Raw genomic sequence first — 22,420 nt, forward strand, 5'->3', positions numbered from 1 at the left:
AAGGAGTGATTAAAGCTGATAAATTCCAGAGAGATCTCATGGCCAAACCGAACCAAGAAAAAAATGTAGGTTGTGTGTTTCGTACAGTAGTGTACAATTCTGTGGCTTGCTATATTCAACTGAGTTTTAGTGTACTTCTCTTCAGCTAATGTAACCATTTGCTAATGGCTCAAAACATCAATGTGCAGGGGAAAAAAATACATATAAACCAATCCGTTCTGATATAATCTTGTATAACAACAGAATGTTATCACTGTTGAGTCTGTTATCACTTGTCTCTAACCTTGTTTGTGGTCTTTTGATATGGAAAATTTTTAATTTTTAATATAGTCTAAATTCATCACCTTTTCCTAAAATTACGGTTTGTGCTCATAGTCTTAAGCCTTCCTCTTCTCAAGATCAGGGATATTTCCCTACATTGCCTTCTAAGAAGTTTAAGTTTTGCTCATCACATTTAAGTTTTTAATTCACCTAAAAATACCTCTATGTACAGTAAACAATAGAGATTTCATATGCAAAGCCATTATCCAAATACCATTCTACTGAATAAGCCATCTTTTCCCCGATTTGCCATGTCATATCTATCAGAGTTCTAATACATGTATGGAATTATTACTGGGCTCTCTAGTATATGTCCTACTGATCATTTATCTACTGCTGAATTAATACCATACCATTTTAATTACTATAACTTCATAATACTACGTCACGGTATCTAGCAGGGTTGGTTCTATCTCTATGTTCTACTTTTTCCAAATTTTCTCAGTTATTCATGGTCATTAACACATCATTATGACTTTTTAATCAGTTTTTCAAGTTCTACCAAAACAATGATGTTGAGACTTTATTGGAATTGCATTAGCTTTTTTAGAATCATCTGAGGGAGAACTGGCATCTTAATTTTATTGCATGGTTACATGTCATGTCTCTCCACCTATTCAGATTTCTTATGCTTTTCAGTAGTTTTTCAACTTTCCCTACAGAAGTCTTGACATTTTTACTAGATTATAATAGTCTAATTATTTATAAACTATTTATAGTTTTTGTTGCATTATAAATAGGATTCTTTCTATTAATTTTTTATCTGATTACTGTTGGTATAAAAAAATGTTACCGACTTTTGTCTGTTGTTCTTATATCCAGAAACCTCTCTGTACATTCTTAGTAGTTCTAATCATTTGTTAGTTAGTCGTTTCTCTTAGGTTTTAGATGTAGTTTTATCATCTACAAATTATGACAATTTTATCTCTTTTTCCATCTTTGTATACCTTATTTCTTCTTTTCTCACTGAATTGCCTAAAGCCTGAAATACAATGTTAAATGGTAGGGAGGATATAAATACCCTTGTCTAGTTCTTGACTAGAAAAGCACATAGGGTCTACTATTCAGTACATTTACTATAGATTTTAGGGAAGCTACCCTTAATTAGAATAAAAGTAAGTTCCATCCTATTCCTAATTTGCTATGACATTTTACAATGAAAGGCTGAACTCTATTAAATGCTTTTAGCATCTATTGAAATGATCATGTGCTTTCAACATCCAAATTCTCTTCCTATTTTAAAGGTGTTCTTCATTATGTGATTTTCAGTGAAAATCAGTTCCTCCTGAAAGGGCAAAAAACTGTGGGTCTGTCAATTCCTCCCAACAATTCTGTCAGTTTTCATCTAAAGTTATGTTGGTAGCTGCAAAAAAGTTCATGATTATTCCTTTTATCCACATGAAATGACTCTCTTTTTTGTAATGCTATCTGAATTAAATGGTCTGATATTAATATTTCTATACCAGCTTTCTTTTAGCTGACATAGAAATATAAAGACTCAGAAAAGCTCTCTGAAAGACTCAGTTCTGCTGTAAAGTGTCACACACATTCCTAGAAGTCACTGCACTATGCAAAATCATCCAATAAAAACCACAGAGCTCATGGGAAAAACAGGGTTGGGGCACAACACTCAAATGTACACATCCAAAAGAATACTCTATATAGGTTACAGACGCATTCACGTTTAAAAGTTTTAACTTAGCCTGAAAAAAATACACACTACTCATTACAATAATTGTTAAAAAATATTTTAGCTTTATTTATGTTTTATATTCCCTAAGGGAAATACTTTAAGCAAATATGAATACAATCTATATGTATACTATGCTACCATTTCTGTTTAAAAAAAAAAGGCAGAGGGGGCTTCCCTGGTGGCACAGTGGATGAGAGTCCGCCTGCCAATGCAGGGGACACAGGTTCGTGCCCCGGTCCAGGAAGATCCCACATGCCGCGTAGCAGCTAGGCCCGTGAGCCATGGCCGCTGAGCCTGCGCGTCCGGGGCTTGTGCTCCGCAACGGGAGAGGCCACAGCAGTGAGAGGCCCACGTACCGTAAAAAAAAAAAAAAAAAAAAAAATTAACTCAAAACAGATCATAGACTATAGTAAACTGGGTAATGGCCATCCAAAGATACATTCACTTCCTAATTCCCAGAACAAGTTAATATCACCTCATATTGTAACAGATCTGATTATTGTTAAAGATTTGGGGATGAGGAAATTAGCTGGAATTATCCAGGTGGGTCCTAAATGTCACCACAAGTGTCTTTATAAGAGAGGCAAAGGGAGATCTGACAAAAACACACAGGAGAAGCCATATTGAGATGGAGGCAAAGACTGGAGTGATGTGCCCCCAGCTCCTCGAGGCCCTGCCAACACCTTGATTTTGGTCCACTGAAATTGATTTCAAACTTCTAGCCTCTAGAACTGTGAAAAGATTAATTTATGTTGTTTTAAGCCACCAAGTTTGTGGTAGTTTGTTACAGTGGCCCTAGGAAACCAATATGCAGAGTTAAATGTGAAGCATTAAACTATAAAACTTTGAGAAAAAAATAGAAAATATTCACAATACAGAGCTACACAGAGTTCTTAGACTTAATGTTAAAAACACATTCCATAAAAGGAAAAACTGACAAAGTGGACTTCATAAAAATTTTTAAATGTTTGCTGGGCAAAAAAGATTGTTAAGTAGATAAAAAGACAATCCAAAGACTGGAAAAAAGGGCTTCCCTGGTGGCGAAGTGGTTGGGAGTCCGCCTGCCGATGCAGGGGACACGGGTTCGTGCCCCGGTCCGGGAAGATCCCACATGCCGCGGAGCGGCTGGGCCTGCACGTCCAGAGCCTGTGCTCCGCAACGGGAGAGGCCAGAACAGTGACAGGCCCGCATACCGCAACAAAACAAAACAAAACAAAGACCCGGAAAAAAATATTTGTAAATCATATACCTAACAAAGGAGTAGTATCTAGAATACATAAAGAAGTCTCAGGGCTTCCCTGGTGGCGCAGTGGTTGAGAGTCCACCTGCCGATGCAGGGGACACAGGTTCGTGCCCTGGTCCGGGAGGATCCCACATGCCGCGGAGCAGCTGGGCCGGTGAGCCATGGCCGCTGAGCCTGCGCGTCCGGAGCCTGTGCTCCGCAATGGGAGAGGCCACAACAGTGAGAGGCCCGCATACCGCAAAAAAAATAAAATAAAATAAAAGAAGTCTCAAAGCTCAAAAGTTAGAAAGCAAATGATCCAATTAAAACATAGGCAAAAGACACTGAAGAGACATGATTTTAACCTAAGATATACCGGTAGTAAACATGCCCATGAAAAGATGTTCAACATCATTAGCCATTAGTAAAATACAAATTAAAATCATGAGGTATCACTACACAGATTGAAATGGCTTAAAATTTAAAACAATGACAGGGACTTCCCTGGTGGCGCGGTGGTTAAGAATCTGCCTGCCAATGCAGGGGACATGGGTTCGAGCCCTGGTCTGGGAAGATCCCATATGCTGTGGAGCAACTAGTGCCACAGCTACTGAGCCTGTGCTCTAGAGCCCGTGAGCCACAACTACTGAGCCCACACGTCACAATTACTGAAGCCCATGCGCCTAGAGCCCATGCTCCGCAACAAGAGAAGCCACCGCAATGAGAACCCCATGCGCCCCAACGAACAGTAGCCCCCGCTCGCCGCAACTAGAGAAAGCCCACGCACAGCAATGAAAACCCAACGCAGCCAAAAATAAATTTATAAAAAAAATAATAAAAAATAAAACAATGACAACATGAAACACTGGCGAGGATGCAAAGAAACTGGATCACTCATACACTGCTGGTGGGAATATAAAATGGTATAGATACTGTGGAAAATAGCTTGGCATTTTCTTAAAAGACAAACCATGCAACCACCATATGACCCACTAATTGCATTCATTGCATTCTTGGGCATTTATCCTAGAGGAATGAAGGCTTACGTTCACACAAAAACCTGTACATGAATATTTATAGCAGCTCTATTTGTAATAGTCAAAAACTGGCTATTCCAGATCTCCTTCAGTGAATGAATGTTTAACCAAAATGTGGTACATCCATACCATGTATGGATGCATATTCACCAATAAAAGGAACTAATGAAAACACACAACAACCTGAATCTCCAGAGAATTATGCTGAGTGAAAAAAGAAATTCCAAAAAGTTACATATTGTTTGATGCCGTTTATATAACATTACTTAACATTCTTTTTTTGCTAACAGCTCTATTGAGATTTAAGTCACATACCATACCCCATTCACCCATTTAAAGTGTACATTTCAGTGGGTTTTTTACTGTTATTTATAGAATTGTGCAATATTTAAGATTCTTGAAATGTCAAAATTATGGAAATAGATAACATGGGACTTCCTCGGTGGTCCAGTGGTAACAAATCCGCCTTCCAATGCAGGGGACACAGGTTTGATCCCTGGTCGGGGAACTAAGATCCCACTTGTTGTGGGGCAACTAAGCCCATGCAACACAACTACTGAGCCCACGCACCTCAACTAGAGAGCCCTCATGCCGCAAACTACAAAGTCCACACCCCACAAGTAGAGAGAGAAAACCCACACGCCTCAATGAGCGATCCTGCATGCCGCAACAAAGATCCTATGTGTTGCAGCAAAGACCCAACGCAGCCAAAAATAAAAAATAAAAAGTAAATAAAATTAAAATTAAAAAAAAAATAGAGAACATATGAACATTAGTGCTTGCCAAGGGTTAAGGAGGCACAGGGTGGGATCAAGAGGAAAGTGGGTGTGGCTATAAATGAGCCATGTGAAGGATCTTTGTGGTGATGGAAACTTTCTTTATCTTTACTCTATTAAGAAGGAAGATATCCCGGTTTTATTTACAAAACATTACCATTAGGGGAAATTGGGCCAGGGTACACAATTTCTGTATTATTTTACAACTACATGTGAATCTACAGTGGTCTCAAAATAAACAGTTTAACTTATCCGTATATTATAATGCATATTCACTTAATAAATACATATTAAATACTTACTACATAACAGAACTAGGGACATATCAGGGGACAAAAGTGATGAAAATCCCTACCCTGATGGGACTTACAGCATTGTGTGCATGCAGGTACTTGTGGCAAGTTTGTGTATATATACTACTATATCCAAAAACATTTTAACAAGTCATATTATTCTGTGCTAAAAATAGTAAAAGTAATTAATGAAAGTGAAGAATCCCAAAGAATCATATTATTTTAAGAATTCAAATATACTAAAAAGATTTTTAAAAGAATGGAAAAGGAATGCCCTCTAAGAAATACTGAGGTCAACTAAATACGACAGGCAAATTAATAAAGATTCAAAAGCATACATCATATATCTTAGTAGATTCCAGGTAAGTCCAAAAATGGACTTTTTTTAAAGACTCAAGAAACAGAAAAAATGGAATAGCATTATAACTTTAGATAAAGAGAATCAAGTATCTCAAATCTGAATGTATAAGAAAATGTAATAATATACCAAAAACAAAGCAACTGACAGGAAAATAATGTAAAATAAGTAATAAATTACAATAGATTATTATTAAATCATCGTCACAGAAATGATCACAAATGTACCTACACACTCTGAACAGTAAAATTATAAATTAGTATATAAAAATTTAATATGGAAAAATGCACATAGCCATATGTTGCTAGCAACTAAAGAAAATTTTAAAGCGACTTCTAGACACCATTATGAACTGCATTAAACTAACAAAATATTGCTTAAAAAAAATTGCTCAACATAGCGAATATCCTGCTCGGGCTGCGCGCTGGGCCACGGCGCAAACACTGGAAGATGGGGCCGCCCGCCCATCCGCCCCGTGCCCCGGGTCCCCGCCCGCCGGCCACCCCGGCGTCCCCCGCGAGGCCCCGGAGCCGAGGGCCAAGCGGCCGCGGACGGCAGCGTAGAAGGCGAGAGGTAGAGATGATCTTCAAAATGAAGTCTCTGGAAAATGTTCAGTTCTCTGCAGGAACTACAAAAATGGAAGGAAAGAACATTTTCAAAACGAAATTGTTGCCACCGCAATGAAGAGTAGCCCCCTCTCTCCGCAACTAGAGAAAGCCCGTGCACAGCAGCGAGCCCGTGCCCAGCAACGAAGACCCAACGCAGCCAAAATAAATAAATAAAATAAAATAAATTTATTTTTTTAAAAAAAAGCTTTCTAAAAAAACGGAATTGTTGTGAAAGTGTGTTTACAACGAACTGATACTACTGACAGGGTTTTTTTTTTCTTTTTAGCTAATAAAACACTTTAACAAGATTGTATCTATGGTCAAAGGAAACTGGACTAACCATGCGGCCGAAGACTTTTCCCGCCATGACCTACTCTGGGAACAGCCCGCAGCGGCTGCAGGAGATCTGTGAGGGGCTTGAAGCAGCCGCCCAAGACCCCCGCCCCGGGGCCGCCAGCAGGGCCGAGCAGTGACGCCCCGCTGGACGCCAAGGCCCTGGGGGGCCAGGCAGCAGCAGCAGCAGATGAGGACAGACACGAAGTTCGGGCCTTACCAGAAAGCCCTGAGAGAAATCAGATACTCCTTGCTGCCCTTTGCTAACGAATTGGGCCCTTCAGCCGCCGCAGAAGTAAACCAACAAATGCTGCAGTAACTGGTGGACGTGGGCTGTGACCAGATGGGTGGACGCTCCCAGGAGGCTGCCCATCTGGGGTGCAAAGGAGACCAGCAGAGGTCCCTGCAGAGGGGTTTCTAGGCTACAAACCCAAGGCCCTTTCTGTGTCCCACTGCGCTGTTTTCCACCTCCTCTCCAAAACCATCTTGTTAGCTGCTTTCCTTTTCAGGCAAGATCCAGAGATTTCTCAGCTCTCCTGATATTGTGTCACATGCACTTTCTGTCCTGTCCCTGTGATGATGGGAAGGCTTTCCCATGTAGCCGTTTCCTTGGGGTTTATTTGGCTTATTCTGAGCTGTCATGGGGAAGAGACTGGCTTCCTTTGACCTGTGTTTGGTTTGTGCATTTTTTAACTCAGCTAAGGGTAAGGTTGGTTAACATGAGTTGGCTCTCTGCCTCTTTTTTCTCCTGTTTTAAAAGATAGCCATGTATGCTGTTAGAGGAGACGTAACTATATTAAGGGAATGAGAAAGACTAGAAAATAAAAAGCTTGAGAAATTTTAAAAAAATGCTGGCAAAGATGATGGAATACAGATATACTTTAATAGTCTTAATGGCACTGTGTAAATTAGCCCAATTTTGTGGAAAGCAACATGACATCTATACAAACAGCAGTAACTATTTATTGAGCACTTAGGCAGGGTTCCAGAAACTTTATATAATCTTGAATTCTTAAGAATAAATAAATGTTTTAAAAGTTCCTTTATTTTACAAACAAGGAAACTAAGACTTTCAAAATAAATAAACCTATATGAGACTGAAGGCAAGATGCTACTTCATTGAAAACAAGGCCCTGCACATTCCTTCTACCTCAGGGTCTTTGCCCAGAATGTTCCCTCACCCCAAAATACTCTATACACAAACACAGTCCTCCACAAATTAACACCTACACATCACAAATCTCAGCAACAATTTCACTTCCTCAAGAAAGGTCTTTACTACGTACCCATCCACCCACCAACCCACCTAGATCTGGTCCCCTTCTTATACTCTCTCTTTAAACCTATGAGTTTGTAACTGCACACGTATCTGAGTGTTTATTTGAATTAAAATGTGTCTCACCAATGCCAGTTCTGAAGGCAGGGATCATATCTAACCGTATACCACTGTAGGTATAACACAGAGCTGGGCACCTAGTAGGAATTCATTAATATTTGTTAAAGCAATGAATGCTAATTTACCTAAATCTAATCCAAAATTTTACTTAACCCAAGATATAATCCACAGTCCTCAAATCAAAACCATAAGCACCTTCCATGTACAAAACACTTCAACAGAGCTATAGTCATCCTTGTGTGACACAGCTGACAAATTCCCTTGTATTTACCCTCTGACCCAGCAATTCCACTTGAGAAAATTTATCTTATAGGAAAAACTCTCACATGTGAAATGGTATTCATACAAGTTTAATCAATGTGCCATTATTTGTAACAGCAAAAGATTGGAAACAACCTAAGTGTCCATAGATAAGAGATTGGATAAATAAATAAATAATTTAATAATTAAAAAAATAATCAAACATGGGGCTTCCCTGGTGGCGCAGTGGTTGAGAGTCCGCCTGCCGATGCAGAGGACAAAGGTTCGTGCCCCGGGTCCGGGGGGATCCCACATGCCGTGGAGTGGCTGGGCCTGTGAGCCATGGCCGCTGAGCCTGCGCGTCCGGAGCCTGTGCTCCGCAACGGGAGAGGCCACAACAGTGAGAGACCCGCGTACCGCAAAAAAAAAAAAAAAAAAAAAACAATGGAACACTAGAACACTAAATATGTTCCATGGGGTCAGGAATTTTTGTCTGGCTTGTTGAACCCTAGAATCTACATTAGTATTGTTGGCACATAATGGACACTCAGTGTTGGCTTACTGAATGAATGAAAACTCTACAATCTCCCCCCCACCAAAAAAAAAGAGTAAGAAGGCCCTTTACGTACTGATATAGAATGACCTCCAATACAGTAACATGAAAATAGCAAGGTACAAAAGAATACATACAGTATGCTGTTCTCTGGAAGAATAGATAAGGTAACAGTGATTGTGAGAGACAATCATATTATTTCCTTTTGTACCTTTAAAGCTGTGAATTACAATATTCTCCATTCACAATAATACCTTCGATAATAAATATCTGGACCAAAAAACTTGAAACAGCCTCCTTTCTGTTTACAATAATAATCTAGCTTTTTGTGTTAGATGCTATAGTTATTAAACTAAACATAATTTTATATTTTTATGGGTTTTGAAAACTATAAAATACATATATTATCATTCACAAACATTATCTCATTTGGCCCTTGCAACAACCCTGTGAAACAGGTTGTTTCTACCCCTGTTTTATGGAGAAGAAAACAGGCTGAAAGGAGTTAAATGACTTGACCAAGTGATACAGCTAGTAAGCTGTGGTCTCCCAACACAAACCCACCATTCATACATTTATTCAATACCAAATACATACAGTAGGCTCAGGTAAGTACAAGCAGACCTGGGTTGCTGCCTTTTAAGAGCTTACAGTCTAGTAGGAGTGTGCCTTCCAATGCAGGGGATGTGGGTTCGATCTCCCTGATCGGGGAACTAAGATCCCATATGCCGCAGGGCAACTAAGCCTGTGCGCTGCAACTACTAAGCCCGTGCCACAACTAGAGAGAAGCCCGCGTGTCGCAATGTAGAGCCCGTGTGCTGCAACGAAAGATCCCATGTGCCGCAGCTAAGACCCGATGCAGCCAAAAATAAATAGATAAATATTTTTAAAACTTGTTAAAAAGAGCTTCCAGTCTAACTGGTGAGAATGGCATCAGTCAAATCGTCTGATCCCAAAAATATTATGATTATGAACTGTGATAAGAAGTACAAAGAGCGATTTCCCTAGTGGCGCAGAGGTTAAGAATCCGCCTGCCAATGCAGGGGACATGGGTTCGAGCCCTGGTCCAGGAAGATCCCACATGCCTCGGAGCAACTAAGCCCATGAGCCACAACTACTGAGCCTGCACTCTAGAGCCCACGAGCCACAACTACTGAGCCTGTGTGCCACAACGACTGAAGCCCGCATGCCTAGAGTCTGTGCTTCACAACAAGAAAAGCCATCGCAATGAGAAGCCCGCGCACCGCAAGGAAGAGTAGCCCCCACTCACCACAACTAGAGAAAGCCCATGCACAGCAACGAAGACCCAACACAGCCAAAAATAAATAAATAAATTTATTTTTAAAAAAAGATGGCCTAGAGCAGCAATTATTATATCAGCAAGAAACCATATAAGCCTGGCTTTCAGATTTATAACAAGTACGTAGTAAAGAAGATATTTTGAAAATATGTATTTAGAGCATGACTGTCCAAACAGGATACCAATAAAGGTGTTCAAATTGTAAGAAATATTAAGTGAAAATTCAGGGACTGGATAATCCAAAGCAGGTCAATAAAGAATCATACAAATCTGTGCTTAATGAGAAGTGGAGGCTGATTTATATTAGCTCATTTTAAAAGATGCTTCCTGGGACTTCCCTGGTGGTCCAGTGGTTAAGACCCTGCGCTCCCAGTGCAGGGAACACAGGTTCCATCCCTGGTTGGGGAACTAAGATCCCGAACACTACCTGGCATGGCCAAAAAACAAAATAAAAATAAAATAGGCCCCGAAGCAAACAGATTAGATTTCCATTTTTAACAATCTGGCAAGGCATCAACTTGTTATTATATGTAATTTTCATTGTGATAGAGCTTACTTCTAACTGTACAGAGTTATTTCTTTAACCATTCAAAATAGAGAAGGGAGGTTTGGTTCAAAGAGTCTTTGAAGATTACAAAGGGAAAAAAAACAAGAGATAAATACCTTACCACTATGCCAGTCTGTACCTTCTGAAACATACCTGCTCAACTTTCATATTCTTAATTCATCTTTACATGTTTTTCAAAACATCTGACCACTCTAAGGCATCTGACACTGCTGACTACCTTTCCTTAAAATTCTTCTCGGTTTCCCGTCACACTCTATCTTGGTTTTCTTCCTATTCTTGTCCATTCCTTCTCAGGCTGTTCTTTTCTCCACTCTACATTTAAATATATATTCTCCAGCACTTTGTTCTATCTAGATCTCTGTTATCTTTCAATTTATACTCCTCCTCCAGGGGCTACATCCATACTCACAGCTTTAGTTCCATGTATTCCAGATCTACGTACATACACTTAACTACTGGACATACAATCATCAAATCTTACACAATCTCCTTAAAATGTCAGGAATCTCTTCTCTCCATTCCCTCTATCATTACCTTGGTTCAGGTTCTAATCGTTTCTCTCTGACAGAGCAATGAATGACCTCTTCACTAGTCTCACCAGTACCAAGCTAGACAAGGCTAGTAATTAGTATGCATTCTAAAATTTAAATGTGATCATGCTGCTCCCCTGCCAAAATTATTCAGTAGGTCTCTATGGCTTTCAGGAAGAAGTTCAAATTGGCTTACACAGTAAATTCCTGTCAATGTCGCTAAGCTCCATCTCTACCACACTCAATCTTTTGGCCAAACTTTGTAATCGGGATACAGTTTGTATCTTAACCCCTCCTCACCTCTGCATATGCTGTAAACCTAATCAGGGTATTCCCCAACAATCCCTGAATGCCAATTCTGACCTAAAGTATAACTTCATCCAGGAAATCTCTCCTAAACTCATAGGCTAATTTAGATACCTGCTCTCAAGGCTCACATAAATTCTCCTCCTCAATTTCTTCCATACCAATCACATTCATGTATAGGTCTTCTCCATTAGACTATTAACATTCTCCAGAGAAAGAGCACTTTGTTTTGTTTTGGCCTCACGACATGTGTGACCTTAGTTCCCCGACCAGGGATCGAACCAGTACGGAGTCTTAACCACTGGACAGCCAGGGAAGTCCCAGAGAAAGAGCACTTTGTATTCCCTGTAACTGACACACAGAAGGCATCTGACAATTGCTGTTTGAAGGAATGAATGAGGATTAAATGAGAATTTATATTTTGGTAAAGTTATTCTAGTGATAATGAACTTGCTCCTTTTACTAGAATGGGCAAATCCTTCACTGCAGTTGAAATGGCACAGGGGCTGAAAGCTCTTATCACCTCATCTCTCACTATTCATGAACAAAAAATTAATTTTGTAGCTAAATATAAATTTGTTTAAAGGCACAGGTTTGTCCTCTGTGAAAAGGGAAAAGCAAATGACATTCTAAACTAGGTTATTTAAAACAGAATTCTATTTCCCCACCAAACTCCTCCCAATCAATACCCTGTTCCACCATTACCACCCTTTCCAAAGAAAACTTTTTCTCCCTCCACCTTAATTAACTGTTTAGCCAGAACCTTAGACCAACTGTGTGTTCATTTGAGAGGGGACGATGCTGGTAAAGGAGGGGATGGAGGAGGGTGAGTAGTAAGTGTCCAGTTCTCTTAACAAAACCTACTCCATATTTTCTTTTCACATCCCAGCCCAGGGAGGTGATTTAAGAAAAGTCCTCAACAATCATCTTCACTCTCTTTTCCACAGCCTTGATTGACGTCAAGCCAAAACTACAGTTTGATTTAATAAAATGTCTCACAAGGGAAGTGAACTAGAGCAAACTGCATGGAATTTTGAGGGGAACTAGAGATTACAATGAGTTCTATGAGGTCAATCACCTAACAGGTAATTGAAATGATTCTGTCCAGAAAAGACCTACTGCCTCACGGTGCCCTCCCTTCCCTCCCTTTCTTCCACCCACTGCCAGCCCAAGCACAGAAAAGGCATCAAGTTATAATAAACACTAACAGATTAAAGACTAAAAGTATACACTGCTCCCTAAACATCTCAAGATATTTTTCTAACAATCTGCATTTGTTGCACCAAATGATAAAGGAATAAGATTGTCATTCATCTCCCGTAAGCGGCAAAAATATAACTGGCATAACTTCTATGGTGAAAAGTCACATACTCTTGGGCTCACACAACCACTATCATTAGGAATAAGGTAGACAACAGTGCAGGGAAGACTGGGGATCGGAGTGAAAAGAGTGGGTCTCAAGAAACAACTGTAAGGAAGTTTGTGATTAAGAGCCCCAAATTCGGGCTTCCCTGATGGCACAGTGGATGAGAGTCCGCCTGCCAATGCAGGGGACACGGGTTCGTGCCCCGGTCCGGGAAGATCCTACATGCCGCGGAGCGGCTGGGCCCGTGAGCCATGGCCGCTGAGCCTGCGCGTCCGGAGCCTGTGCTCCGCAACGGGAGAGGCCACAACCGTGAGAGGTCAGCGTACCGCAAAAAAAGCAACGGGAGAGGCCACGACAGTGAGAGGCCCGCGTACCGCAAAAAAAAAAAAAAAAGAACCCCAAATTCAACAATCCATTCTTTACAAAATTATAGAACCCCCCCCCCAAAAAAAAGGTCGAAGGAGAAATCGATTTAGAAACTTGTTCGACTCTTTTCAGCTATTTGTAAGCACACAGAACTTTCAAGCCTGGATGTACTTTTTCAAATAGAGATTTCCAAGCCTCACCTGCCAGAAATTCTTTACAAGTTTGTAATGGAGCCTGGGAATTGGCATGTTTACTTAAAAAGCTCCCCAGGGACTCTGATCAGCAGCTAGGTGTGTCAGAAATGCTATACACCTTTACCAGAAGGGCTCCTTCTAACCCTTATGGACACCCTACGAGTCTATATTAATTATCAAAGTTCTTCCTAACAGCATCAGGCCACCTCACCGAATCCCTCTGTGTTCTCCATCACCCGTAGGATTACTGCCTTAATTTCAGTTCATTCCTCACAACAGCGGTCTATCTTTCTCATCTCCACCCTTGTAGTAATCAAGTAATAAGCAGAAGAGTAAAACAAAGGGAAACTATCACTTCAATACCCGGAAATCCTGTCAGTTCTAACATATGAGGGAAGCAAACCCATTCTAGGTCATTCCAACCTGCACTGAATTTTGAACGCATCGAAACACTTTCAAAGGTGGTCTGTGAAGCGGGTCTGAAAGGTTAAGTTAGAAGAGAGCTCCTCGATCTGGAAAGGATGGGCCAAGGTTCTGAAAGGAAAAGGGAGACCTGAAAGCGGGGCGGGTCGGGGAGCCAGGCGAGCGGGCCGTGCGGGCACCTCCGGCCGGTTCTGACACTCGACACCCCAGCCTTCACTCAGGTTGCTAGGAAACAAAAAGGCTCCACGTTCCCTGCAATTCCTCCCGGGCCTGCAGGAGAAGACAGGGGCCTCGGGGCCCGAGGACGCCACGGGGACAGGCCTTGGCACTGCCCCGGGCACTGCCCCGGGGGCGCGGCAACGAGGCAGCTCCGGGGCCCGGGAGCTCCGGCTGAGGGGCTAGGCGCAGGGAGCCGGCCGGGAGTTAAGGGGGAGGGCGGCCTGGCCTCCGACCGGCCGCAAACGGGCCCTCGGCGCCAAGCGGCGCCCGGGGAGGCCGTGGCGGGCTCGGCTCCCGCCAGGCCGCAGCCCAGGGTCCGGGGCGGGGTGAGGGGCCTAAACGACCACCCGGCTCCGCGCGGGGGAGGGGGCGTCTACTCACACGTGCTGACAAGCCGCGGTCCGTACGGGCGTTTTGAGCACCTCCTGACAGACGGGGCAGTAGAAATCATCTTCGGTGTAGGACGTGGCCGCGGAGAGCTCCTCGGCCATGTCGGGAGATGGGGGATCGAGGTTATGGCGGCGGCAGCGGCCCAGGTGGCGGCGTCTGCCCGGGGCCCGACTCACTGCGTGAACCAGGAGGGGGCGGGGAATCGCGTCAGGAAGCGGCTCGCGCCAGGAAGGAGGCGGGGCCCTGGAGGGGCGGGGCCCAGCGGAGCCGGGCCGGGCCGGGTGGGGCGGGGCGGGACGGGACGGGGCGGGGCGGGACAGAAAGCCGAGACGTTACGGCCGCACGCGCCGGGCGAGGGTAAATCCCCGGGCTGCTGCTCTTGCCGGGGCAGGACGGGGAGGCGGCGCTGGGCGGGAGGCAGCGGCCGAAAGAGCGACCCCGCCCGAGGCCACTCCCTTACCTGGCTCCGCAAGGCAGACGCGACTCAGCCCTCTTCTGCGCCGCCGGCGTCATTTTCCCCGGCCTTTCGGCTCCTTTTCCCCACCCCCTCCTCGAGCCCCCCACCCGCGCAGCCGGCTTTCGGCCGCAACCTACGGTTTTCCGCGGCTCCCCGCCCCGACCCTACACTCCACTTGCGTAGACGCTCACTTAGGTGAGCCAGCTTCACGGGTTAGTGTTGGTAGAGAAGCCGGGAGACGTCCTCGGGCTTCTTGTCCAGCCGCTGCCGTCTTCGCCGCCGAGGCCTGGAACGGAGTGGCCGGCGGAGTGTGCTGGGCTCACCGACCTTAAACAGGGCCGGGATCGAGGCTCATGGTGCACGTGGATCCCACCGCCCCCTTCAGCTGCTCTCTCGTGGCATCGCGCTGCCTGCAGCCAGCCCCGCTGGTCACCGAACATGAGGCGGCGAGCGCGGGGCCGATGAGGGGGTGGAGGGCGGCCTCCGTGGCAAACGGCCTGTGACGTATGCAGCAGCTTTTCACGTTAACAGCTGGGTGTTCACTGTACCCCCAGCTTCCCTACAGCAGGGATCCCCTTTCGAGCCACTCCTATCAGATACATTGGGGTTTTCAGGAATTTTTCCTCAAAAAATAGCATTACATGATAGTAAATATTTGATCCTTATTGTTGCCCTTGTCAGAATGTTTGATTCATGTCAAGGTGTGTTATGTAATAATCCGTTATGGGATTTTAATCCTTCGGAGAGGAAAAATTAAAGCCCCCTTGAGAGGGTTTCAGCTTTAGACCTTAACACAGTGTGAGTGACAAGTTACAGTCGCAGATGCGGTTTTTCACCAACACCTTTGTTTTGTTGACAGCTTTGAAGAAGAATGAGGTGGAAGCGTGAACCTAGGCATTTCACCGTTATTCAATAATTTAAATGCTTTTTTGTTTGTTTGTTTTGGTTTGGTTTTGGCCATGGTGCATGTGGGAATCTTAGTTCCGGACCAGGGATTGAACCTGTGTCCCCTGCAGTGGAAGTGCGGAGTCTTAATCACTGGACTGCCAGGGAAGTCCCAAATGTTTCTTTTTCTTTTTTTTTTTTTAATGGGCCCTTAATTCCGAGATATATCCACACAATTGATAGATCTATAAGGTGAGGTCACAACCACATGAATGGAGCTAAAGAAATCTAGAACATTATAAAGCATCCTCAATTTGCTTCAGAAAAGAAAAAGGTTTCATTACCATGCTTTGTTAAAGCTTTCCGCTATGAACAAAATGAATCATAAATAGAAGCCATTGAAAGGCCTAGTTAATTCAATTCTGTCATTTATTGTCTACGGTGTCCTTGGCACTGTGTTAGATGTTATGCAGGTGTCATGAACTTTGCTCTCAATTCATTTATACTCTTGGATATCTATCAAAATGAAAAGACAAAAAATGGTATTTGCCAAAGTATTAAATTTTTCATTAACAGTGACTATAATGAGGCTAGGAAGAAGAACGATTGGATTTGTATGGACTTAGAGAAAACCTCATGGAGGAAATGGGTCTTAATGTTCATCTTTAAATGACAGTTCCTAGAGTAATACTCACTGAATTATTTGTCCAATGAACAGCGAATTCCCTCCACCACCAAAGTACATTTTGTATTTTTTTTTCTTCCTTTCCTCCATAACAAGGTAGAGCAAGAAGGCTAATTTTAGCTTCAGATTTCTTGGGAGGAGGAAGAGTGCTTGATGTGAGGGCGGGTACTTAATCGCAGTAGTCCAGGTGCTTTTCAAATTCTCTTATAAAATGATTCTTTGATTCCAAATTTCACATTTTCAATAATATATTCCCAATCATATTTTACTTATTTTGACCACTTTAGGAAGTGGTATTTTCTGCTTACTAGAATGTTTCCCTTTACTCATTAAGAATCCTTAACCAGAACATTAATTTTGTGACTTATAATTTTACTTGCTTCATTCTTTCTCTAATGGCAGCCTTACTCATGCCCTAATCCAAACATGTTTGTATTACTTCTCATATACTCTGAGACTCAAATAAGCAGTTGACATACATGTAAGCATATAGTTGACCATATGTGGAAATACATCAAAAATGTGGGTATAAGGAAAATGTAGTAACCCACTGAGAGTTAAGCTTAGAAAAATAAACCATAAATGCCAAAAGACACAATCTTCTGTCTTGGCAGCATTTCATACAAAAAACTACTTGATATTTTTATGGCAGCATCACAGATTTACTCCAATTATGTTCAGCTGTGTAAATAAAACCTCCTCAGTTTGGGGGCATAGGGGGAAAACCCTAAATGTTAGACCAGCTTTATAAACTTAGTCGGTTGAAATAATTTAAACATTTCCTTTAAGTTTAGGTTAAAACACTCAATCTGTTAATAGTCCATTTCCCTCAGTTGGCTCCACTCAAAATGGCATCTGGAATAAGAGGAAGGACGAAGGGTAGCTGACATGAGTTTGAGACACGACTGGGGAATCTTGGACCTGCAGGTCACCTTTGAATTCTTGCTGGACTTTTCTGCAGAGAAGATAATTTTGGCTGCTCTCTAAAATGCAATGAGTCCTGGGCATTGTGCTGCTGGTACCTGATGGTGAGGGCTACTCTGGCCTGTCTTGCCCGGTTCAAGGCCTTGTCCCCAGCGCTCATCTCTCCTCTCAACCTAACACACCTTTCTTCAACTTTTTGTTCCAACCATAATCCTGTTGATGAAAATTAATCAGTCGATCTAAGAAAGAAATGGAAAATTTTATTCGAGCCAAATTTGAGCATTATGACCTGGGAAGAGTATCTCAAAAAGCTCTGAGAACTGTTCTGCCTATTAGAAGTCAAGGCACAGTTTTATAAGTTTTTTGAGACAGAGGACAGTACATCAAATGACATTATTGACAGTTTACATAATCCAGATCTAAGTGTCATGTCATCGTGGTGGGTCACGTGACCCCTTACAAGCTCAAGGAGTAACGTTATCTTTTAAGGAGTTGTCTTGTTGATGCTAAGGAGAACATCACTCTTTATGGTTCAACAGGTATTCCTGCTGATGGGGGAGGTTTGGTCGATGCATAATGCAGATACATGATGCACAGTGGTGGGAGAGAGGAAGCCAAAGGTCAGAGAAGAATTGTTTATGTTTACATTTTTGTCTTGCCATAAAATATGGATTTTATTTCACAATCCCTTGGACTGGAAAGAATGGACCTTTCCCTTTGCTGTTTATGGCTGATTGGGTTGATTGGGTGCTGCTCCCATATGTAAAACTCTTCAGTCAAGTCTACTAAGCCAGGTAATTAACATACTAAAGGGGGAGATAAGTGAATTTAGAAAATTAATTACTTTCTTTACAAAGCCTGGATTTGTCTTGGTATAAAACCTTCAAAGTTTTACTGGTAAAAGTGACTGCCTTTGAAGAAGTGAACGGGGAAGCTGGGAGATGGAATAGAAGAGAGGCTTATCTTTCACTGTCTACCCTTCTGTGTCTTTTTAAATTAGTACCATGTGCGGTGCTGACCTTCAGCTGCTTGGCAGCCGTGCAGGTGCAGCTCTTCTAGTCCTTTTCAGCCTGGCCCCTGATTGGTCAATAGTCTGTTCTGAATGGCCAGTGCCCATCTGGTTCCAGTTGTTAAATATTTTCTTTTTCTTTAATTTTTTTTTTAAATTTTATTTATTTATTTATTTTTGGTTGTCTTTACTTTGATTTTGGCTGTCTTTGTTGCTGTGCGCGGGCTTTCTCTAGTTGCGGCGAACGGGGCCTTCTCACTGCAGTGGCTTCTCTTGTGGAGCACAGGCTCTAGACGCGCAGGATTTAGTAGTTGTGGTACACGGACTTCAGTAGTTGTGGCTCGTAGGCTCTAGAGTGCAGGCTCAATAGTTGTGGCTAGTGGGCTCAGTAGTTGTGGCGCACAGGCTTAGTTGCTCTGCGGCATGTGAGATCTTCCTGGACCAGGGCTCAAACCTGTGTCCCCTGCACTGGCAGGCAGATTCTTAACCACTGTGCCACCAGGGAAGTCCAAATATTTTCAATATTACTCCTGATCATGTACATAAATAACCTATTCACTGAAGGCATATAATTTAATTGTTTAAGCTTGTTTTGGAAATGTTCTTTTTTCCAAAAAAAAAAAGCAAAGTTCTTTACATTCCTGTTAAATTAATACTAATTTCTTCTTTTCCCCTCTTCACACCAGCACGTGCGTGCGCACACACACATACACAGGCAGATGGATGCCTAAGGCTAAGTAAGAAGGAGTTCAAGTGAATAAAAATGTGAAAGGGAAACCATAATAGGCACCATGTTCCTATCAACAAGCATTTTTTTTTGCCCGCACTGCACAGCTTGCAGGATCTTAGTTCCCCAACCAGGGATTGAACCCACACCCTCAGCAGTGAAAGCACAGAGTCCCAACCACTGGACCACCAGGGAATTCCCAACAAGCATTCATAAATCCTACTTCCATCCCCCGCTCTAACAAATCATGATTTTTGTTTAGGTAGCTTCTATTTTTCTCCCAGCTCTATCTTTTAGGAGGTAACCCTTATTCTCAGCTCAAGGGGGAAACCCATGATTGAGATGAGCCAATCTGGATGGGTTATTTCTTCTTACACATTTAAGCCTGGGCCTGTGACTCAATTATGATCAAGGAGGTGTGACAGGAATTCTTCTGAGGGGCTTCAGCAAGTGCTTTCCTTTGCTGATCAAAAAACAAATAGGAATAAACAATTCCATGCTACTTCTGGATGTTTTTCTGTCTATCTACGCTGCCTGAAACTCTGCAACCATCATGAAACCATGAAAAGAACAAGCCAGAGGATAAGCCAAAGGACTGAAGATGTCGGAGCTGAAAGATTGAAGAACGGAGGTCCTTGATGTAATTGAGCATTAATCTCATCAGCCCTGAAACCGCCCTACAATGAAGTCTTAACCACTGGACTGCCAGGGAATTCCCTACCCTACCTCCTGTTAAACCTTTCTAATAGTTTAAGCCATTCTCAGTTGGCTCTTTTGTTATTTGTAGCTCAGAGTATCTGAGCTAGGTATTTGCTTAATGACTACCAGATCTGTTCCCCCTGCCCTGCCCCCCTCAGTCCTCTATTCTGCTCTGTATTGCTGGAGTTAACCCTTGCAAACTGTATCCCATTTTCCCTTACCAACTGACTTCTTGCTATATTCAGCCAGTGGGAGGCATTGAAGAGAAACTGGAAGGGAGAAGGAAGGAAGAAGTCAAGGTATTTCTCCCTCTGTGATACTGTGATTTATAATAAGAAATATATATTTGATCTTTGTTCCTGTTTTGGGCACAGAGCTCTCCTAAAAACCTTTTGAATTTCCTAATTGATAAGAACAGTAAAGGTATCTTTTTTTATGTTACTAAGGTGACTTTGGGAAAGCCCCAGAAGTTGGAGGTTGGTCTCCAGAGGAACCAACCAAGTGCTTAAAGGATTGGAACTTTTAGTACCACACCCAGACCTCCAGGGAGAGAGGGGCTGGAGTTTGAGTTCCCTCACCAATGGTTAATGATTTACTCAATGATGCCTCTGTAATGAAGCCTACGTAACAACCCCAAAGGACAGGGTTTAGAGAGCTTCTGACTTGGTGAACACATGGAAACTGAGGAAAGTGGCCTGGTTAGAGAGCATGGAAGCTCCGCATCCTTTCCCCCAACCTTAGTCCTACACATCGCTTCATCTGGTTGTTCCTGAGTTGTACATATCCTTCTATAATAAACCAGTAATCTAGTGAGTAAACTGCTTTCCTGAGTTCTGTAAGCCACTCTAGCAAATTAATCAAACCCAAGTAAGGAGTAGTGGGAACCTCTGATTTATAGCTAATGGGTCAGAAGCACAGGTGACAACCTGGACTTTTGATTTGGTGTCTGAAGTGGGCAGGGGGATGGGCAGTCTTGTAGGACTGAGCCCTTAACCTGTGGGATCTGGCACTATATTCAGGTAGGTATCAGAATTGAGTTGAATTGTAGGACTCTCAGCTGACATCTGAGAATTGTTTAGCATATGGGAAACACCCCCCTACACACACGCATTGCAATTGGGTGACAGAATTTTACCCTCTCTTTGCTTCTGGCAGTGGCCTCATTTCTTCCATGTTTCTGAAACTGTGGACCTCAGATTGGGACTTGAACCCACCATCTTTTAATCGACATCACACACGTGGTCTCAGGACTTAATGAAGCTCAGGTTCTTTTTTGTTTAAATTTATTTATTTATTTAGGCTGCTCTGGGTCTTAGTTGCAGCATGGGGACTTCTTAGTCGTGGCATGCAGGCTTCTTGGTTACGGCATGCATACGGGATCTAGTTCCCCGACCAGGGATGAATCTGGACCCCCGGCATCGGGAGTGAGGAGTCTTAACCACTGGACGGCTAGGGAAGTCCGAAGCTCAGGTTCTTGATGTCTCATCACAGAAAGAATCCAGTGAGAGACAAAGTGATAGGTAAGAAGTGGATGTATTTAGAGAGAAACACGCTCCACAGACAGAGTGTAGGCCATCTCAGAAGGCGAGAGGCACAGAAATATGGCATGGTTAGTTTTTATGGGCTGGATAATTTCATAGGCTAATGAGGGGGAGGATTATTCCAACTATTTTGGGGAAGGGGTTTCCCTTCCAGGAATTGGGCCACCACCCACTTTTTGATCTTTGATGGTTGGCCTCAGAACTGTCTTGGTGCTGGTGTGTGTGTGTGTCACTTAGCTTACGCTAATGTGTTACAATGAGCATATAACGAGGCTCAAAGTCCAATGGAAGTCAAATCTTCTGCCATCTTGGATCTAGTTAGTTCTAAGCAGTTTTTGTCATGTCCTATGGCTATATCATTCTTTCAAAGGTTGTCCCCTGCCTCCTTCCCTCCTGTTTCAGTTCCAGCTTCTGGGAGATCACCCTTCCTTCTATGATCCTGGTTCCTCCTGGACAGTCTCTGCCTTTTCTCAGTGGCTTCTGTGTTTGCCTTGCTATCACACTTGGTCTTTCAGCAATTCTGACATCTTTGTAATTAATTTTCTGTATTAAACATTTTCTTTTGAACTACTTATTGAGAGCTTTCTTTCCTGACTGGACCCTGACCCATTTTCCTAACTGAATCAACACTTTAGAAGGACAAGGGGAAGGTAAAGGAGAAAAAAACACTGCAAAAGTGGTTCTACTTCCCAGAAGAGAAGGAACTGAGTTACTTCCATTGCAAGTTTAAATTCTCTCCTCATAGCTCTGCAAATTAGCACAAATGGAAACTCAAAAGTGAGATCTAGTTAAACATAGAAAATAAAGGAATTCACCTTTTTAGTCTACCCCGGTTTGGGACAGTTAAATTTCAACTCCTTCATAAATGTCATTATAAATATGCATTTTCATGCTATTTACCTTACATTTAATTCCATATCAGCAGCATTTTTATGTACTATTATACAGCTGTCGTTTTAAATAATATTCCTATTAGTAACCCCATTGGGCCTATGTATCCT

General features: G+C 42.6%; 1 protein-coding gene across 2 annotated transcripts in view; it reads right to left on the reverse strand.

The window, feature by feature from the left end:
- The window catches only part of RNF138 (ring finger protein 138), a 44,105-nt gene extending 28,726 nt beyond the window's left edge, over nt 1–15,379 (reverse strand). The window contains exons 1-2 of one of the 2 annotated variants that reach the window (XM_060310777.2): nt 15,141–15,379; nt 14,484–14,667 (exon numbers count right to left, since the gene is read on the reverse strand). In XM_060310777.2, coding sequence (XP_060166760.1) covers nt 14,484–14,667; nt 15,141 — 185 coding nt within the window. In that variant the 5' untranslated portion in view covers nt 15,142–15,379. Of the gene's footprint in view, nt 1–14,483; nt 14,668–14,952; nt 14,971–15,140 lie in introns of those variants that run through there. The other variant, XM_030876491.3, reaches the window with a different exon arrangement.
- Nucleotides 15,380–22,420: the final 7,041 nt, after the last annotated feature.

The sequence above is a fragment of the Globicephala melas genome, chromosome 13, assembly GCF_963455315.2.
Source record: "Globicephala melas chromosome 13, mGloMel1.2, whole genome shotgun sequence".
NCBI lineage: Eukaryota > Metazoa > Chordata > Mammalia > Artiodactyla > Delphinidae > Globicephala > Globicephala melas.